Here is a 19310-nt window from a genome sequence, read left to right as displayed (position 1 = left end):
CTCGCCGCGGGCTGCCAGACGCCCGCAACTTTCCCGGTTCCCAGCGCTCCGATTCCCTCGGACTTACCCTGTCACAACAGGCGCCATCTTCCACAAACTCTCGCCAAAACTCCAACCCTCGCGAGATTCCCCCCGACGCCTTCCCTGGTCCCTCTCCCCCGCCCCTTCCCTTTTTCCTCACTCCTCGATTCCACCCAGCCCCCGCGCTCCCTTTCCCCTCGCCGCCGCCGCGAAGAGCCAGACGCCTCGCGCCGCCCGCAGAGTAGGGGATCCTGCTCGCTGCCTCCCTTGGAAACCTACCCAAGCGATGGAGCATGCGCAGGCGGCTCCTCCGCGGGCGAGCCCTCCGTGTGGTCCATGGGGAGCGCTCCGGTTATCCAGGTTTTGGGACGCGCCTTGAGGGACGTACGTGGAGACTGAGGAAAACCGGAGGGGATTACTACGGGGACGGGGAATGGAGGGGTCAGGAGGCGGGGCCGAGGAGAAGGGAGGAGGGGTCCTGGGAAAATGGGCCGCGTTTCACAGGCCTAGATGAAACACCTCCTCAATGGGTGTTTTCCAAGCGGCTTCCCGCTCACTCTGGGTTCCCAGCTCCTTTCATTCATTCAAACGTTCCCTGGGCGCCTCCTTTATGCTAATTTCGGCGTTAGGTGCAGGAGCGTCAGAGGTGCCTGGGGTTCGGGCAAGTGACACGTCGGGAACTGTCTTCATTCATTACACCCCCATGCTAATGAGGAGGCCCTTCCAGAGCTCCGCAAACGGAAAACTTTTGCAGTTGAGCTCTCTCGGCTTAGCGTTCTCCTTAGGTGTGAAATGAGGTCAAGTCAAGGCCTCTGGCAAAGACACCCCTAATGGCCACCTCGCAGACACACGCCAGGGCGCGGAGTAGTTCTCTCCAGAAGGGAAAACTGCCTTGGAATTGAGAGCCACATTCTCCCACCTCCGAGTCGGGCCAGAGGCCCTGATCAAAGCTCTTGCAGCTCGCGTGCCACATGGCCTCTCTAAGACCCCATCGCAGCCGCCACCGTGTGTGAGCCCAGGTGTGTGTTGAGGCCACTACTGCACAGGGAACCGGGCCACCCGAGGGCCTGGCACAGCCGAAGACGCTGCCGGCTGCCCGAATCGCGCTTCAGGCGGCCTGATGCCGGAAGCCCCCGGGCGAACCTGGCCCCGCCGGGCATTGAACAGCAAGGTGCAGAGCCCGAACCCCGCCCCCTCCTCCTACCTGCAGCCCCCCATTTTTCCCCTCCTTTGCCCTTTCCTTTCCTAGAGATTCCCAATCCAGCACTGCCTCCCGCAGGGAGCCCCAAAACCCGGAGAACTGGAATTCGCCGCCCGAAACCTGCTGAAGGCGCTGCAGGATTGGCGCGGCCCGCGCGAGCGGCACTGCGCATGCACCCAATGCGGGCAGTCGCGTCTCACGCTACACCTCCTTCCCACCGCCTTCCACTACTCGGCTCAGACACAACACGGCCGTGGGAAATTTCCTAAACCTCGCGAGAACGTGCCCCCTGTTGCCTAGGCTTTCGCTCCAAATCTCGCGGAGCCAAGGGAGGACAGGTGTTTGTTTAGAGCAGGTCCGGGCGCCGTTCGTGCCGCGCGTGCCCGGGAGGCGGGCGGCGGGCGGCGGGCGGCGGGCGGCGGGCGGCGGGCGGCGGGCGGCGGGCGGGGTGGGAAGGGAGCGGCTCGCCGCGGAGGCGGGGCGGGAAGGCGCGTGGCGGGGAGCACGGGGCGGAGGGCGGCGGGGAAGGAGACGCGACGTCTCGCACACACGCACACGCCCTGTGACGCTGGGTGGAAGACGAGGGGTGGGGAGCCTCGAAGGGAAGAAGGGGAAGCCAGGAGGTTGGAAGTGGCTCCCAGTGCGGAGAGTGAGAGGTCAGGCTCTAGGGCAGGAGGAGCCCCAGGCCGATCTCCCGGGGAGGTTTCCTGTCGCCCTCCACAAGCCTGGTACTTTCCTAAAATGTGTTAGACGCCGCGCCCCCCGCCTCCGGGAGCTGAGAGACAGCCCCCAGAGTCGGGTTTGAGTCATGCCTTGAGTCACCTAGTCTGGCCACCACTTCGCTTATTTTGAAACAAGTTCTGATTCCTTAGCTACTCTACTTTAGCAATTAGTTGTTTTCTTTCTAATCTACCCGCTGGCCCTGTGAGCTGGTTAGAAAAATAAATAAATAAACAGCTCTGCGCTCTTGCATTGTTGCCTTGTATAGATTCTTTCTCCCGTTTAAGGACACGATTCTTAAAATTTCTTCTCAGTCTCTTCTTAACCTTTTGAAGTAATCTAACAAATCAGTTTCTGTTCTGTTTTTTCCTCCCACTAATATGGCTTTTTTGCTTTCCTTCACCTTTCCGTATTTTTGTTGCAATATCCCATTTTACGTATTGCTGCGGCAGGTGCTATAGTAACTGCTGTTTTAAATGCATCCCTTCCTTTTGGATCATTTATCCAGTGAGTTCCTGATTACATTCTTCAATCAGCCACATTTCAGATTGGCCCTGATGTGGTTTCTGTACTAGCCTTAGCCCGGCATTATCTAGGAACCAGTGTCTTCCTGCTGATGTCACAGCCCCGCAAATGTAGAGTTGAATTGAATTTTGGTATTTGGAGAACAGTGAGTTCTCTAGTAGGAGGAAACCCAGCTTTTTAAGTTGTTTTCAAGGTTTTAGAGGTGTGTGTGTGTGTGTTTGCCTATTCTTTTGATTATATATTCATGCAGAAAACAGATTTAAAAGCATTTAGTGCAATATTTCAGTGCAAGTCTGGTTTGGAACAGGATAGCTCAGGAGGAGGAGAAAGCCTTTGGTGCACATATTCCTTGGAGCTGGCATCCCAAGAAGGTATTTCAGTCATGGCCTAGTCCAGACCACTGATCTAATTTGGAATCATGACCTTCTGAGAGCCCCAGCGACCTTGGGAAGCCATGGTAATCGCAAGTGTAATTACAGCTCCCCGTTTTTGCCCTAAAACATGCTCCATCTGCATCCCTCCCCCATCTCAGGAAAGGACAACTCCATTCTTCCACCGATGTCAAGAACCTTGGAGTCCTTGCCTCCTTTCTCACTCACGCCCAAGATACGATTGGACGGAAAATCTTGCTGGCTCCACCTTCAGAATATACTCACAGTCACAAATACTGTCACACCTCTTTGGCTACTAGTCTAACCCATCTTATTTCCCACCTGGGTTAAGGAAGTTCCCTAACTGGTCCTCCCTTCTTCCATTCTTGCCTTCCCTCAGTCTGTGCTAATAGAGCATTCTCAGTAGTCCTCTGGAACTCCTACATGACTTTCCCATTTCACTATGAGGACCTAGACAATGTTGCCTACTGCCAAACCTCCCTGACCTCTCTGCCTTCACCTCCTCCTCTACCCCTCACTCGGTGGGCTCTCACCGGCTGCCTTCCTTACTGTTCCTGGAATGCCCCAGGCACACTCTCAGCTCCAAACCTTTGCTTTTTCCACTACCTGGAATGCTCTTCCCGCATATAGCTTATTCCCTCACCCCTTTCTTGTCTTTGCCTGATGTCACCTACTCAGGGAGGCCTTCCCTGACACCCTTCCCAAGAGGGATCCCCATACTCCTTATCCCCCTTTCTGCTTGATTTTGTTCATGGCACCTATCATTAACTAACATAACATACATAACATTTATCATACTTGTGTGTTGTCTTTACTATCTGCCTCCTTCCATCGTAATGTAATCTTAATGAGGGTAAGGACTTTTGTCTATTTAGTTCATTATTCAAGCTTTCGTTTCTGGAACAATGCCTGGTGCATCGTATTTGTAGAATGAATGGGGTGTCTTCCACTTTAGGGAAGAGTAAAAATGATTCTGAAGACTAAGCCTCCTATGGTTCAAAACAATATTGGGACTAGACTAGCAATGAGTACCCCAGTACCAGCCTGCCTAGGGAGAAGAAAAAGGCCTATGGAGCAAACACCTGTGTTGGTTTTTTGGAAAAAAAAAAAAAACGAAAAAAAAAAACTTCTGGGTTGGACCAGTAGGTGAGGCTGCACCTAACTTTAAGAGTTTCCTTTACTCTCCATTTTAGAACTTCAGAGAAAAAACAACGAAAACACCATTAGCCAACTATATATGTGTGTGTGTGCACGTGTATACATATATATATATATAGCGAGAAGTCAGGGAGCCTAAACAGAGGGAGCAGCTGGAGCCGCAGCAGAGGAACATAAATTTTGAAGATTTCATGGACATTTAATCACTTCCCTAATAATACTCTTGTAATTTCTTATGCCTGTCTAACTTTAATCTCTTAATCCTGTTATCTTCGTGAGGATGTACGTCACCTCAGGACCACTATTGCACAAATTGATTGTAAAACATATGTTTGAAAAATGTGAAATCAGTGCACCTTGAAAAAAAACAGAATAACAGCGATTTTAGCGATTTTTAGCGATTTAGGGAAGACAACTATAAGGTCTGACTGCCTGTGGGGTCGGGCAAAAACAGCCATATTTTTCTTCTTGCAGAGAGCCTATAAATGGACGTGCAAGTAGGAGAGCTGTCGCTAAATTCTTTTCCTAGCAAGGAATATTGATAATTAATACTCTGGGAAAAGAATTGCATTCCTCGGGGGAGGTCTATAAACGGCCACTCTGGGAATGTCTGTCTTATGCGGTTGAAATAAAGACTGAAATACTCCCTGGTCTCCTGCAGTACCTCATGCTTATTAGGGTGGAGGAAAAAATCCAGCCTTGGTAAATTTGAGGTCCCACCGGTTCTCTGCTCTTGAACCCTGTTTTCTGTTGTTTAAGATGTTTGTCTTAAATAGACAATATGTGCACAGCTGAGCATAGACTCTCATCAGTAATTCTAATTTTGCCCTTTGCCTTGTGATCTTTGCTTTTGTCCTTGTCCTGTTTCCTCAGAAGCATGTGATCTTTGTTCTCCTTTTTGCCCTTTGAAGCATGTGATCTTTGTGATCTACTCCCTGTTCATACACCCCCTCCCCTTTTGAAATCCTTAATAAAAACTTGCTGGTTTTGCGGCTCAGGTGGGGCATCACAGACCTACCAATATGTGATGTCACCCCCGGCAGCCCAGCTATAAAATTCCTGTCTTTGTACTCTTTCTCTTTATTTCTCAGATTGGCCAACACTTAGGGAAAATAGAAAGAACCTGTGTTGAAATACTGGGGGTGGGTTTTATATATATATATATATATATTTTTTTTTTTTTTTTTTTTTTGAGACAGAGTCTTGCTCTGTCACCCAGGCTGGAGTGCAGTGGTGTGATCTCAGTGCACTGCAACCTGCCCCTCCTGGGTTCAAGCAGTTCTCCTGCCTCAGCCTCCTGAATAGCTGGGATTACAGGCATCTGCCACCACACCCGGCTAATTTTTGTATTTTTAGTAGAGATGGGGTTTCACCATGTTGACCAGCATGGTCTCAATCTCCTGACCTCGTGATCTGCCCTCCTCGACCTCCCAAAGTGCTGGGATTACAGGTGTGAGCCACTGCTCCTGGCATAAATAGATATCTTCATGAGTTGCTAGTGGGAGTGAAAGTGGATGTAATATCTGTGGAAACTATATTAGTCTGTTCTTGCACTGCTGTAAAGAGATACCTGCCAGGTGTGGTGGCTCACGCCTGTAATCCCAGCACTTTGGGAGGCCGAGGTGGGCAGATCATGAGATCAGGAGATCAAGACCATCCTGACTAACACGGTGAAACCCCATCTCTACTAAAAATACAAAAAATTAGCCGGGCATGGTAGTGGGCGTCTGTAGTCCCAGATACTTGGGAGGCTGAGGCAGGAGAATGGTGTGAACTCGGGAGGTGGAGCTTGCAGTGAGCCGAGACCACGCCACTGCACTCCAGCCTGGGCAACAGAGTGAGACTCCATCTCGAGAAAAAAAAAAAGAGATACCTAAGACTGGGTAATAAAGAAAAGAGGTTTCATTGGCTCACGGTTCCGCAGGCTGTACAGGAAGTATGACAGCATCTGCTTCTGGGGAGGCTTCAGGGAGCTTTTACTCATGGCAGACAGCAAAGCAGGAGCAGGTGACTTAGATGGGAGAAGCAGGACCAAGGCGGGGAGGGGAGGTGCCACATACTTTTAAATGACCAGATCTCACGAGAACTCACTCACTATCTGGAAAACATCACCAAGAAGAAAATCCACCCCCACGATCCAATCACCTCCCACCAGGCCCCACCTCCAACACTGGGGGTTACAATTGGACCTAAGATTTGGGTGGAGACAGATCCAAAGCATATTGGAAACCATGTGGCAAAATTTGTCACTACTTGTTCATCCTACAATTCCATTTCTAGAAGTTTATCCTATGAATATGTCCACACATGTAAAATTACCTATATTTTGCAGCATCATTGATGGTGAAAAAAAAAATACTGATAACAAACATCAAGAGATGTCTTTTTTTTTAAATTATATATTCAAAGAATGAAAGAGTGTATTTATTAATAAGCAGAGGCTGCTTTTTATGTACTTTTGCGAAAAGATCACAAAGTTTAAAACACTGCAAAACAGTGATATATATATATGTGTATATATATATATATATATATACACACTTATTTGCCTATATGTGTCTAAAATGTCTCTGGAAGGACACTCTAACTAGAAATTGTAAGAATGACTGCCTTCCTATAAGGGACTCTACAGTTGGATGATGTAGGTGAGAGAGTGGCTTTCCTCACAGAGTCTACTATCTTGGATCCTTTGAATTTTGTACCATGTACATATATTTCCTATAAATATAAAACATAAAAAGGCGGGAAAAGAAAGAAATGGAATAAATGTGCCAGAAGACAAAACGTTACCAAATAAAATTGTTTGCTTTCTTCTACTTTAGTAGAATTATTTTTATTTATTTATTTATTTATTGGGACGAAGTTTTACTCTTGTTGCCCAGGCTGGAGTGCATTGGTGCAGTCTTGGCTCACCACAACCTCCGCCTCCCAGGTTCAAGCGATTCTTCTACCTCGGCCTCCCGAGTAGCTGGGATTACAGGTACATGCCACCATGCTCTGTTAATTTTGTGTGTGTGTGTGTGTGTGTGTGTGTGTGTGTATTTTTAGTAGAGACGAGGTTTCCCCCTTTTGGTCAGGCTGATCTCAAACTCCCGACCTCAGGTGATCCGCCTGCCTCGCCCTCCCAAAGTGCTAGGATTACAGGTATGAGCCACCGCACCAGGCCTAGAATTATTTTCTAAAAGAAGTTATGGTTCCGGCTTGGTGGCTCATGCTTGTAATCCCAGCACTTTGGGAGGCTAAGACAGGCAGATCACTTGAGCCCAGGAGTTTAAAACCAGCCTGGACAATATAGTAAGACTCTGTCTCAACAAAAAATACAAAAATTAGCTGGACATGGTGGCATATGCCTGTAGTCCCAGCTACTCAGGAGGCTGAGGTGGGAGGATTGCTTGAGCCCCTTAAGTTGAGGCTGCAATGAGCTGTGATTGCACCACTGCACTCCAGCCTGGGAGAGAGAGAGAGACCCTGTCACCTGTCACACACACACAGAAAAAGTTATGTATGTTACCTATCATCTTGGTAGAATTAAAACAGCAGAACTGCCTCATGGTTCATTCACAGAGCATGTTTAGAGTACCTACCACCACAGGTCAGGCATCATCTTGGTATTTTACAAAAATAGACAACACAAAGAACCCAACCTCCAAGGACTCCCTGTCTAAAAGAATACACAGACCAGTTGCAGTGGAATTCTATGATAGGAAAGAGATAAAAGAGTTCAACAGCTTAGGGGTACAATGAAGGAAGACCTAAGTCTTGCCTCATGGGCCCAGTCTTTGCACAGATGACTTGGGAGCTGACTTACTACAGTGGGAATTCAGAAGACAAGAATAGGAGGAAGCATGACAAGCACAGGAAACAGCATGTTCAGGCTCTGAGGTGTGAAAGAGCATCTGCTATTCAGGGGGACTCCAGGTGGGGGGTTGATGCACATAGAATAGGGAAAGGCATTCTAAGCAGGGTCATAAGAAGGGCCTGGTAGAGCTGTGGCCCTCAGAACTCAGTGGGCATCAAAATCAATTAAGGACCTGAGTCCCACTCCCTAAGATGCTAAATGAGTAAATCTGGACTGAAGCATTTATAGCAGGGTGCTCAGAGATTCTGATGCAAATTGTCCATGAACCGAGCTTTAATAATTTTTTTTTTTTTTTTTTTTTTAAAGACAAGGTCTTGCTCTGTTGCTCAGGCTGTAGTGCAGTAGTGCAATCAAAGCTCATTGCAGCTTTGAACTCCTGGGCTCAAGAGATCCTCCCACCTTGGCCTCCCAAAATGCTAGGATTATAGGTGTGAGTCACTGCACCCAGGGAGAATCATTCTTTGATACAGAACTTGAGTATAACCTTTCTCGGGCACTTTCTCACTAAAGGGAGTGATGGCATATAGTTTCTTTTTAAAAAATCAATAAAAGAAATACTTAAATAGTAAAAGGGATGTGTTTGGGAGCCCCTAGGTGTGTATCCAAAGGCATGTGAAGCAGCTAGTGGCTCATGAGAGGTGGACATTACAGTTTGCTGTGGTGGTTTAAACACAGTGACACCTTTTTTTTTTTTTTTTTTTTTTTTTTGAGACAAAGTCTCTCTCTGTCACCCAGGCTGGGGTGCAGTGTCACAATCTCGGCTCACTGCAACCTCCACCTCCTGGGTTCAAGCAATTCTCCTGCCTTAGCCTCCCAAGTAGCTGGGATTACAGCTGCCTGCCACCATGCCTGGCTAACTTTTTTTGTATTTTTAGTAGGGATAGGAATTCATCATGTTGGCCAGGCTGGTTTCCAACTCCTGACCTCAAGTGATCCTCCCACCTCAACCTCCCAAAGTGCTAGGATTACAGGTGTGAGCCACCGCACCTGGCCCCACAGTGATGCATTTCAACATTGCTAGCTGTGTGATCTTAGATAAGTTTTTTAACTTGTCAGTGCCTCAGTTTCTTCACCTATAAAATGGAGATTGTAGCTTCTAATTCATAGGATCGTCACAATTCAAAGTATTACTGTTTTAAGTACATAGAACAGCGCTATAACACAATCATTATAGTAGTATTAGTTTTTATCGTTATTCAACAAGTCCATAACTTGGATTCATCTCATCAAAATTCTTGCAAAGCATGTCAAAATGGCCATACTTCAAAAATCAATGTCAGTCAGGCACCGTGGCTCAAGCCTGTAATCCCAGCACTTTGGGAACCTGAGGCAGGTGGATCACGTGAGGTCAGGAGTTCAAGACCAGCCTGGCCAACATGGGGAAACCTTGTCTCTACTAAAAATACAAAAATTAACTGGGTGCATTGGCAGCGCCTGTAATCCCAGCTACTCAGGAGGCTGAGGCAGGAGAATCACTTGAGCCCGGGAGGCAGAGGTTACAGTGAGCCAAGATCATGGCATTGCACTCCAACCTGGGTGACAGAGCAAGACTCTCTGTCTCAAAAAAAAAAAAAAGAAAAGAAAAGAAAAGAAAAATGTTAAAATAGGCAAATATAGTCATGATTTTATCTTGATTGGTGTTAATTCATTTTTTTCTCATATCCCACTCAGAAATGATAATATTATTATTGTTATTTAATTTCCAAGAGGATCACATGTACAGAATGTTTGGGAAACCCTCTGTAGATAGCTGAGAGGAGCCTCTGAGGATACAAAGCAGGGTTTCTTGTTATCAGATTGTGCAGGTGCTCTGTGCCTAAGATAGCCCTACTGATAGCTTATGTTAGAAACTAGGAGCCGCTCACTCTACAAATGTTTAACTCATGTTTTTTTGTTCATCTTTATGCTTCTCTTATATTCATAACATTATCCCTATCATTTTCTACCATGTGTTCACCAAGGTTAATAAAATGTACAGGAGATTGAAAGAGTGCCAAGGATTCCATGAGACTCTGCAATTCTATACAGAAAATAAGCTCGAACTCCAGGATTAAAAGAAATAGAACACTGAAAATGAATCACGGCTTCAGGAGAACTTGAGAAACAAAAATAAATATTCACCGTTTTCTGCCCAATTGTGTTTAATTTTTCACAGGATTCTTTGGCCCTGGCAATTTGAGATTTTTGCAGACCTGGGTTAAGTTTTGCTTAGCTTGTTAATATGTGCAGCAGTTCAAGAAGGTAAAGCAAGAAAATGAATGGGCCATTTACGCTAGTGATGTGGAACGTGAATGGAATCAAATGCACATTTGGTGAAAAGAATGTGTACAAATCTAATAATTTGTCAGAAGTTTTTGTAGCTAATGTAATTGGAGGAAAATGTTTCCATGTGTGATTGATAGATTTTGTTCTTTTTATAACATGAACAAGTTAAAGCCAGTTAACACTACCTGCACAAGAAATGACAAGGCCATATGAATAATAAAATTCCAGTTATCTGTTTATAAGGGAATATACTTAAATTTTCATTTCCTAAACCTTCCCTGTTTGTCATGTATCACATATTGCAGTGGTTTTGGGTTCTGTATTAAGCCAGTGTTAAACATTATAGTTTTTAAAAAGCAGCTGGGGTATGAATGAAAGAACATTGAACTAGCTTCACCACTAGTACTTCCACCACTAACCAAATGCCCAACTTTGAGCAAGTTTATTTTTCCTCACCTGCAAAAGGGGAATATGAAACCTATTGCATAGAGTTGCTTTGATAATTAATTGAGGTATTACTCAATAATAACAAAATAACTAGGTACATAGTAGGCACTCAATAAATTTCTTAGGAAATTATTTAACCCATACCCATGTTCAGTTTTCTTATCTATCAGATGGACTAATAATACCTGCATTAGAGGTTTGTTGCATGAATCAAATTAGATAATCACAGGGCACGGTGGCTCACGCCTGTAATCCCAGCTCTTTGGGAGGCCAAGACAGGAGGATCGCTTGTGCCCAGGAGTTTGAGACCAGCCTGGGCAACGTAGGACAACCCCATCTCTACAAAGAAATACAAAAATTAGCCGGTAGTAGTGGCATGCACCTGTAGTCCCAGCTACTCAAGAGGCTAAGCCCAGGAGGCCAAGGCTGCGAGTGAGCCATGATTACGCCACTGCACTCCAGCCTGGGTGACAGCACAAGACTCTGTCTCAAAAAAAAAAAAAAAAAAAATTAGATAATTATAGGGATAATAAATTGAAAGAATCCTAAATACAATCATGGTATTTAATTTTGGTTGGCATATTTCTTTTTAAAAATTTGACTGTGGTTACATAGGAAATCAATAGAACAGAAAAAAAGATCCCTTTATTTTCTTCTCTGGCCTGTGTTACTATTAACCTTGAACACAGATGGCCTTTATCGCTTTTTCAAAGAAAGCCTACCGGAAAGGTTTCACTCTTTGCATCTCTATTGCTTGGTGTCAGAGATAGTGTAATGATAAGAAACAACTTGTAGATATAACCTTTGTGGCTAGCACTCTTGTCCAGACCACACTAAGGACTAAGAAGACCTACTTTGGAACCTGTTTATTTAAGCATTGACAAATAGTAATATATCAAACAATTCACATCTTGTTAAGTATGTAGCTTTGTGAAAGATAGCTAACTGATAATCCCTTGAACATCAAAAGCAAAGTTGTACATTGTCTCTTTCAATAGTTGCTGCTATAATTAGGTTAATATTTTTTATTTTAATTAGTTTTTTAAAATGCTGTTGTCATTATCTCAACATGTGGGAATTTAAAAGAAGCAACTTGTGAAATTACTGCAAGAAAAAAGTTTCTAAGATTATTTCTAATCATGCTATTAATAAATATTGAGTACATACTTTGTTTTATACAATAGGTCTGTCTGAAAAGTTTTATCTCAATCTAATAATGATGTATTTCATTTGTAAAATGCATTAGAGAAACTCTATTTTTTTTTTTTTTTTTTTTTTTGAGGTGGAGTCTTGCTCTGTCGCCCAGGCTGGAGTGCAGTGGCGAGATCTCGGCTCACTGCAAGCTCCGCCACCCGGGTTCACGCCATTCTCCTGCCTCAGCCTCCCGAGTTGCTGGGGCTACAGGCGCCCGCCACCATTTCCGGCTAATTTTTTGTATTTTTAGTAGAGACGGGGTTTCATCGTGTTAGTCAGGTTGGTCTCCATCTCCTGACCTCATGATCTGTCCACCTCGGCCTCCCAAAGTGCTAGGATTACAAGCGTAAGCCACCGCGCCTGGCCTAGAGAAACTCTGTTTAAAGGACTGTTCGACTCCATGTTAAATACTGTAACTCTTATAAATACTATAACTATAATTACCCTGTGCTTTTGCTACTTAAATTATTATTTTCATGACTAAATTCTGTCATGATTAGCATCCTGTAAAAGGATGGTTAATAAATTATATTAAGGTGTTATTAATATTTCACTAATGGATAAAAACATTTCTTAAGATCTTAACTACAAATCATTTTTCATCTAAGTACTTTGGAAAAATTTAGAAATTGATGCATGGTGTTTTTTTTTTCTTCCAGCTTTCCAAACACGTGGCCTAGATTTTACCCTCAGAATAACTTTTGACTTCAGTAAGAGTTATAAACTGTCGTCTGGGAGAAGCCTTTGGCTTCTGCTTTTCTCAAGCCTAAAGTTCTCCAGAAATGTTCTTCTGAAATGCAAATCTGATTTTCATCAAGCAGTTTTACCTACGTAGCATCATATTTTCCTTCACCAGCAAACACTGAGTATTTTATTTTTAACTAGCATAGCTATATCTGTATTTGCATGATACTTTCCAACTTTCCGAAATAAGCAATGAAATGCAGAATCTAGGCAAAAGAAAAAAAGATAATTTAGCTACTGAAAAATAACTTCTGAGAAATAGATCATTGCCTGGCGCGGTGGCTCAAGCCTGTAATCCCAGCACTTTGGGAGGCCGAGACGGGTGGATCACGAGGTCAGGAGATCGAAACCATCCTGCCTAACACGGTGAAACCCCGTCTCTACTAAAAAATACAAAAAACTAGGTGGGCGAGGTGGCGGGCGCCTGTAGTCCCAGCTACTCGGGAGGCTGAGGCAGGAGAATGGCGTGAACCCAGGAGGCGGAGCTTGCAGTGAGCTGAGATCCGGCCACTGCACTCCAGCCTGGGTGACAGAGCGAGACTCCGACTCAAAAAAAAAAAAAAAAAAAAAAGAGATCACATACAGAAGTATTTAGTTTTATGCAATAGAGGGTTTTTCAAAAGGTTGTATGCCCATCTAACATGCAACAGCTTTCCAGTTGAAGGGATACTGTGATGTATAATTTCCAAAGTGACAGTAACTATGAGTCTGCACTGTCTCAAGCCCTCTCACAGACATCAATCATTTCAATTGGTCCTCAGGACAATGCTGACGGTCAGTAATTTTATTCCTGTTTTTACAGATGTGCCTCGGAGGGTATGATTTACACAAGTCATACTCCTAGAAGTGGGATTTATGATTGTCAGTGAGTTCTTTATTTTTTTGGCTATAACAATTTAAATTATTTTTATTATTATAAACTGATAGAGAATATTTTATGTGAAGTACCCAGAGTATCAAATTATAATTTTAATAAACTATTTAAAGTTACAAAAATGATTTACAAAAGTATAAAATGATGAGAAATGCAACAAGATTTATTTTATTTTATTTTATTTATTTATTTTTTTTTTGAGACGGAGTCTCGCTCTGTCACCCAGGCTGGAGTGCAGTGGCCAGATCTCAGCTCACTGCAAGCTCCGCCTCCCGGGTTTACGCCATTCTCCTGCCTCAGCCTCCCGAGTAGCTGGGACTACAGGCGCCTGCCACCTCGCCCGGCTAAGTTTTTGTATTTTTAGTAGAGACGGGGTTTCACCGTGTTAGCCAGGATGGTCTCGATCTCCTGACCTCGTGATCCGCCCGTCTCGGCCTCCCAAAGTGCTGGGATTACAGGCTTGAGCCACCGCGCCCGGCAAGATTTATTTTAAAATATATTTTAAATAGTTGATATACTTAAGTTTTAAAAAATCCTACAAACAAGTAACAGTGAGTGGCTGGGGTGACCAAGACAGGGGCTACTGAATTTTTACCCATTTGAATTTTCTGACACATTTATTATTTTAAAAATAATTATCCAAAGAAATGATAAGAAAACTACAGACCAGTGCCTCTTTTAATATAGACACAAAATCCTCAATAAAATACTGGCAAACACTCGACAAAGTAGAAATGGAAGGGAACTTTCTCAACCTGATAAAAGTCATTCATAGGAAACCCACAGCCAACATCATAAGGATTTCCACTCTCACCAATTCTATTCAACATGGTATTGAAGGTTCTAGCCAGGACAATTAGGCAAGATAATGAAGTAAAAGACATCAGATTGGAGAGAAAGAAAGAAAAGTGTATCTTCAGATGACATAATCTTGTATGATGACATGATCTTATGCATAGAAAATTTTAAGAACTTGCCCAGGTACAGTGGCTCATACCTGTAATCCCAGCACTTTGGGAGGCTGAGGTGGGTGGATCACCTGAGCTCAGGAGTTCAAGACCAGCCTGGCCAAAATGGTGAAACCTCATGGTAGTGCACATGCCTGTAGTCCCAGCTACTTGGGAGGCTGAGGCAGGTGAATCACTTGAACCCAGGAGGCAGAGGTTGCAGTGAGCTGAGATCATGCCATTGCCCTCCAGGCTGGGTGACAAGAGTGAAACTCAGTCTCAAAAAAAAAAAAAAAAAAAAAGAGAAGAAAAGAAAATTCTAAGAACTCCACTAAAAAATTATTACCTGTACCACTAATACATATATTCAGCAAAGTTGCAGAAGACAAGATTAATATAAAAAAATTGTATTCTATATATTTTCAATGAACCATCTGAAAATGAAACTAAGAAAACAATTCTATTTCCAATAGCATGAGTATCAAATATCCAGAGTATCAAATTAAATAAATAAAGCACTTAGGAAAATTTTTTTTTTTTGTTTTTTTTTTTGAGACTGAGTTTTGCTCTGTCTCCCAAGCTGGAGTGCAGTGGCGCGATCTCGGCTCACTGCAAGCTCCGCCTCCTGGGTTAACGCCATTCTCCTGCCTCAGCCTCCCGAGTAGCTGGGACTACAGGCGCCCGCCACCGCGCCCAGCTCATTTTTTGTATTTTTAGTAGAGACGGGGTTTCACTGTGGTCTCGATCTCCTGACCTTGTGATCCGCCCGCCTCAGCCTCCCAAAGTGCTGGGATTACAGGCGTGAGCCACCGCGCCCAGCTAGGAATAAATTTTTAAAAAGAAGTGCAAGCTTTATGCTCTGAAATCTACAAAACATTGTTGAAAGAAATTTTAAAGGATCTAAATAAATGGAAAAACATCCCATGTTTATGGATCAAAATATATTATTATTAAGATGGCAACACTCACCAAATTATTCCACAGATTCAATGCAATCACTATCAAAATCCCAGTTGGTCACTTTGTAGAAACTGACAAGGAGAGCCACAATTTTATGGAACCCAGAATAGCCAAACAATCTTGAAAAAGAAGAACAGAGTTGGAGGACTGACATTTCCCCCATTTCAAACTTACTACAGAGCTACAGTAAGCAAGAATGGGTGGTGGTGGATAAGGATAGACTTACAGATCAAATGGATAGAACTAAGAGTCCAGAAATAAGCCCTCACATTTAGGTCATTTGATTTTTGACGAGTGTCAGAAGAATTCAGTAGGAAAAGGAACAGTCTTTGCAACAAATGATGCTGGGACAACTGGATATCTACATGCAAAAAATGAAGTTGGGCCTGTTATTCACAACATATTAAAAAATTACCTTAGATCACTGCCCTAAATCTAAAAACAAAAACTATACAACTCATAGAAGAAAGTATAGGGGTAAATCTTCATAACCTTGGATTAGCAATGATTTCTTAGCTACGACACAAAAACCCAAGCAACAAATGAAAAAAAATAGATAAATTGGACTTCCTCAAAATTTAAAACTTTTGTGCTTCAAAGGACACTATCAAGAAAGTTAAAAAAAAAATACAGAATGGGAGAAAATATTTGTAAATCAAATATATCTGAAATGGGTCTAGTATCCAGAATATATAAAGAATTCTTAAAACTGAATAATAGGCCTGGTGCGGTGGCTCACGCCTGTAATCCCAGCACTTTGGGAGGCTGAAGCAGGCAGATCACGAGGTCAGGAGATCAAGACCGTCCTGGCTAACATGGTGAAACCCCATCTCTACTAAAAATACAAAAAATTAGCCAGGCGTGGTGGCGGATGCCTGCAGTCGCAGCTACTCAGGAGGCTGAGGCAGGAGAATGGCATGAACCCGGCAGGCGGAGCTTGAAGTGAACCGAGATCGCACCACTGCACTCCAGCCTGGGTGACAGAGCGAGACTCCATCTCAAAAACAAAACCAAAAAACCTGGATAATAAAAAGACAAATCGTTCAATTAAAAATGGGCAAAAGATCTGAATACACATTTATCCAAAGATTTCTCCAAAGCAAATGACTATTCAACACATGAGAAAATATTCAGTATCATTAGCCATCGTGGAAAAAGCAAATCAAAACCACAATGAGATACCATTTCACACCCACTAGTGTGGCAATAAGCAAAAAGACAGAAAATGACAAGTCTTGACAAGGATGTGGAAAATTGAAACCCTCATACATTGATGGTGGGAATGTAAAATGATGTAACCATTTTAAAAAGCAACCTAACAGTTCCCCAAAGGGTAACTATAGAGCTACTATATGACCCAACAATTCTACTCTTAGTACACCTAAGAGTACACCTAACTTAAGAGAACCGAAAACATGTCCATACAAAAACATAAATGTTCATGGCACCATTATTCATAGTAGAAGCAATGCAAATGTCCATCAACTGATGAAGAAATAAAATGTGATATATCTAGAAAATAGGATACTATTAGTTTTTAAAGACATAAAGTATGAAACACACTATAACACGGATGTACCTTGAAAACGTGCTAAATGAAAGAAACGAATCATGAAAGATCTTGTATTGTGGGATTCTAAAATGTCCAGAAAAGGCAAATCTATAGAGACAGAAGACTAATGACTGTCTAGGGCCAGGCAGTGTGTATGTGGGGATAACTGTGAAAGGATATAGGACTTCATTTGAAGTGATAAAAGTCTTCAAAGTTGATTATGTTGGTGGCTGCACAACTCTGAATATACTATAAACCACTGAATTTGCACTTTAGGTGAGTGAATTATATGGTATGTGAAGTGTATCTCAATGAAGCTGTTTAGCAAAGAGAGGAGAGAGAGCAGAAAAAATTAATTTAACTCCAATTACATGCTTTGCTTTTCATAGAGTATTTTAAAAAATAGAGACAGGCATCTCACAATGTTGCTCAGGCTGGTCTCCAACTCCTGGGCTCAAGCAATCCTCCCGCCTTGGCCTCACAAAGTGCTGGGATTACAGGCATAAGCCACCACGCCCAGCCTAGATGCTTTAAAAATCAAATTAATATGATTATAAACTTCATATTAGTAAGTCATATACTTCTATAAATGTTCAAGTGGGGACAACTAAATGATAAAATAAACTCTACAGAAAATTAGCGAACAATCATTACTTTGCTAGTTTGACTTACCTTCTAGCTTCATAGTAAGTTTGAGATTGTATTTCATTATATTCCTTTTTTTCTTTTTTTTTTTTTTTCAGGTTGAAGTGCAGTGGCACAATCACAGCTCACTGCAGCCTTGAACTCCTGGGCTCAAGAAATCCTCTGGCCTCAGCTTCCTGGGATTAGAGATGTAGGCCACTGCACTCGACTCCGAGATTATATATATATATTTCATATAGATTATATGTATATACATATATTTATTTATTTATTTATTTATTTATTGGACAGGGTTGCAGTCTGTCACCCAGGCTGGAGTGCAGTGGTGCGATCTCAGCTCACTGCAACCTCCAGCTCTCAGATTCAAGTGATTCTCTTTCCTCAGCCTCCAGAGTAGCTGGGACTACAGGCGTGTGTCACCATGCCCAGCTAACTTTTGTATTGTTAGTAGAGACAGGGTAATACTGTGTTGGTCAGGCTGGTCTCAAACCCCTGGCCTCAAGTGATCTGCCTACCTCAGTCTCTCAAAAGTGCTGGGATTACAGATGTAGGCCACTGCGCCCAGCCAGATTATATTTCTGACAAGAATAAGGTTCCTCAACCTTTCAGATGTAGAATGATCTTAGTTTAAGATAAAAATAATAGCTGGAATCATTGAGTGCCAACTTGCTTAAACCAAGAGACTTCAAATGGAGATGATCTCATTTGATCCTTCCACACCCCTGAATAGGACTTCTACTCCCCTTTTTATAGCTAAGGAAGCTGTGGCCCGGAAAAATGAAGAAACTCTCCCTAGCTCATACTCATAGTTACAGACATTGCTAGAATGCGAACGCTAGATACTCCTCTGACATTTCTCTATAACTAGCCCTATGCTAGGCCTGCTGGGCCACTTCCTCCCTTATTACCATTGTGAATTAGAACTCCAAGGCTGGGGAGACTTGAAGGGTAATAAGCATGCTAATGTTATCTTGAGGACCTAAGATCTAGTACATCACTTCTAGGTCATTCCGGAGAGCTGGAGAAACCGGATTGGGGAGAGGGGAAAGAAGGGAGTTGGAAATAAAAATTCCTTGTTTTCAAATGTGGAAGAAAGTATGAAGAAATAGAAAAGAATGCCTTAAAGATTCCTTCCAGCTCTAAAGTTCAGTCAATTTAAAGCTCCATCTTAATGGAGCTGAAGATACCCTACAATTCAGAGAACTTCCTTTTCTGACTTAGCCTTGTCCTGGGACCCATGATTGAGGTCTCTCCTTGAGAGCTCCAATGGCTATGGTTCCTTCAGGAAGTGTACCTTCAGACTTTCCCCTCGTTGTTGTACTCTTCTAACAATCTGTGCAAATTTTATCCTTTTATACTTATTTTTTAAAATTATCCTGCCTGGGCTCAGTGGCTCTAGCCTGTAATCTCAGTACTTTGGGAGGCCGAGGCAGGTGGATCATTTGAGGTCAGGAGTTCAAGACCAACCTGGCCAACATGGCAAAACCCCATCTCTACTAAAATACAAAAAAATAGCTGGGCGTGGTAGCATGCACCTATAAATCCCAGCTACTGGGGAGGCTGCGGCAGGAGAATCACTTGAACTCACAAGGTGGAGGTTGCAGTCAGCCAAGATTGCACCATTGCACTCTAGCCTGGGCAACAGAGTGAGATATGGTCTCAAATAAATAAATAAATAAATAGAAATTGTCCTTAGGCTTCATATTCAGCTTCAGCCTATATCATGTCTACTTCCAGTGATTAGGCCAAATTGCCTCTAAAAATGTGACAAATTGCAAAACTGCTTTATATTGAAAATTTCTATTA

The 19310-nt window shown here is 43.2% G+C and overlaps 1 protein-coding gene and 1 long non-coding RNA gene across 16 annotated transcripts in view; one reads left to right on the top strand and one right to left on the bottom strand.

Moving 5' to 3' along the window:
• Window positions 1–19310, bottom strand: part of RBPJ (recombination signal binding protein for immunoglobulin kappa J region) — a 270713-nt gene that overhangs the window by 113465 nt on the left and 137938 nt on the right. For 8 of the 15 annotated variants that reach the window (XM_065544835.1, XM_074039497.1, XM_005554630.4 and 5 more), the window contains exon 1: window positions 68–309. The exons of 3 other annotated variants lie outside the window; for them this stretch is intronic. Coding sequence is in view for 3 of the 12 variants with exons in the window: in XM_005554629.4 (XP_005554686.1) it covers window positions 68–87 (20 nt within the window). In the remaining 9 variants the exon portion in view is untranslated. Of the gene's footprint in view, window positions 1–67; window positions 1365–19310 lie in introns of those variants that run through there. 4 more of the 15 variants (XM_045392216.2, XM_074039496.1, XM_065544839.1 and 1 more) reach the window with 2 other exon arrangements.
• On the top strand, window positions 6878–10011 carry LOC135970889 (uncharacterized). The gene is made up of 2 exons (XR_010586778.2): window positions 6878–6997; window positions 9838–10011. It is a non-coding gene; the product is annotated as an uncharacterized lncRNA (long non-coding RNA).

This window comes from Macaca fascicularis, chromosome 5, assembly GCF_037993035.2.
Source record: "Macaca fascicularis isolate 582-1 chromosome 5, T2T-MFA8v1.1".
Lineage (NCBI taxonomy): Eukaryota > Metazoa > Chordata > Mammalia > Primates > Cercopithecidae > Macaca > Macaca fascicularis.
This window is presented reverse-complemented; position numbering and strand designations above follow the sequence as displayed.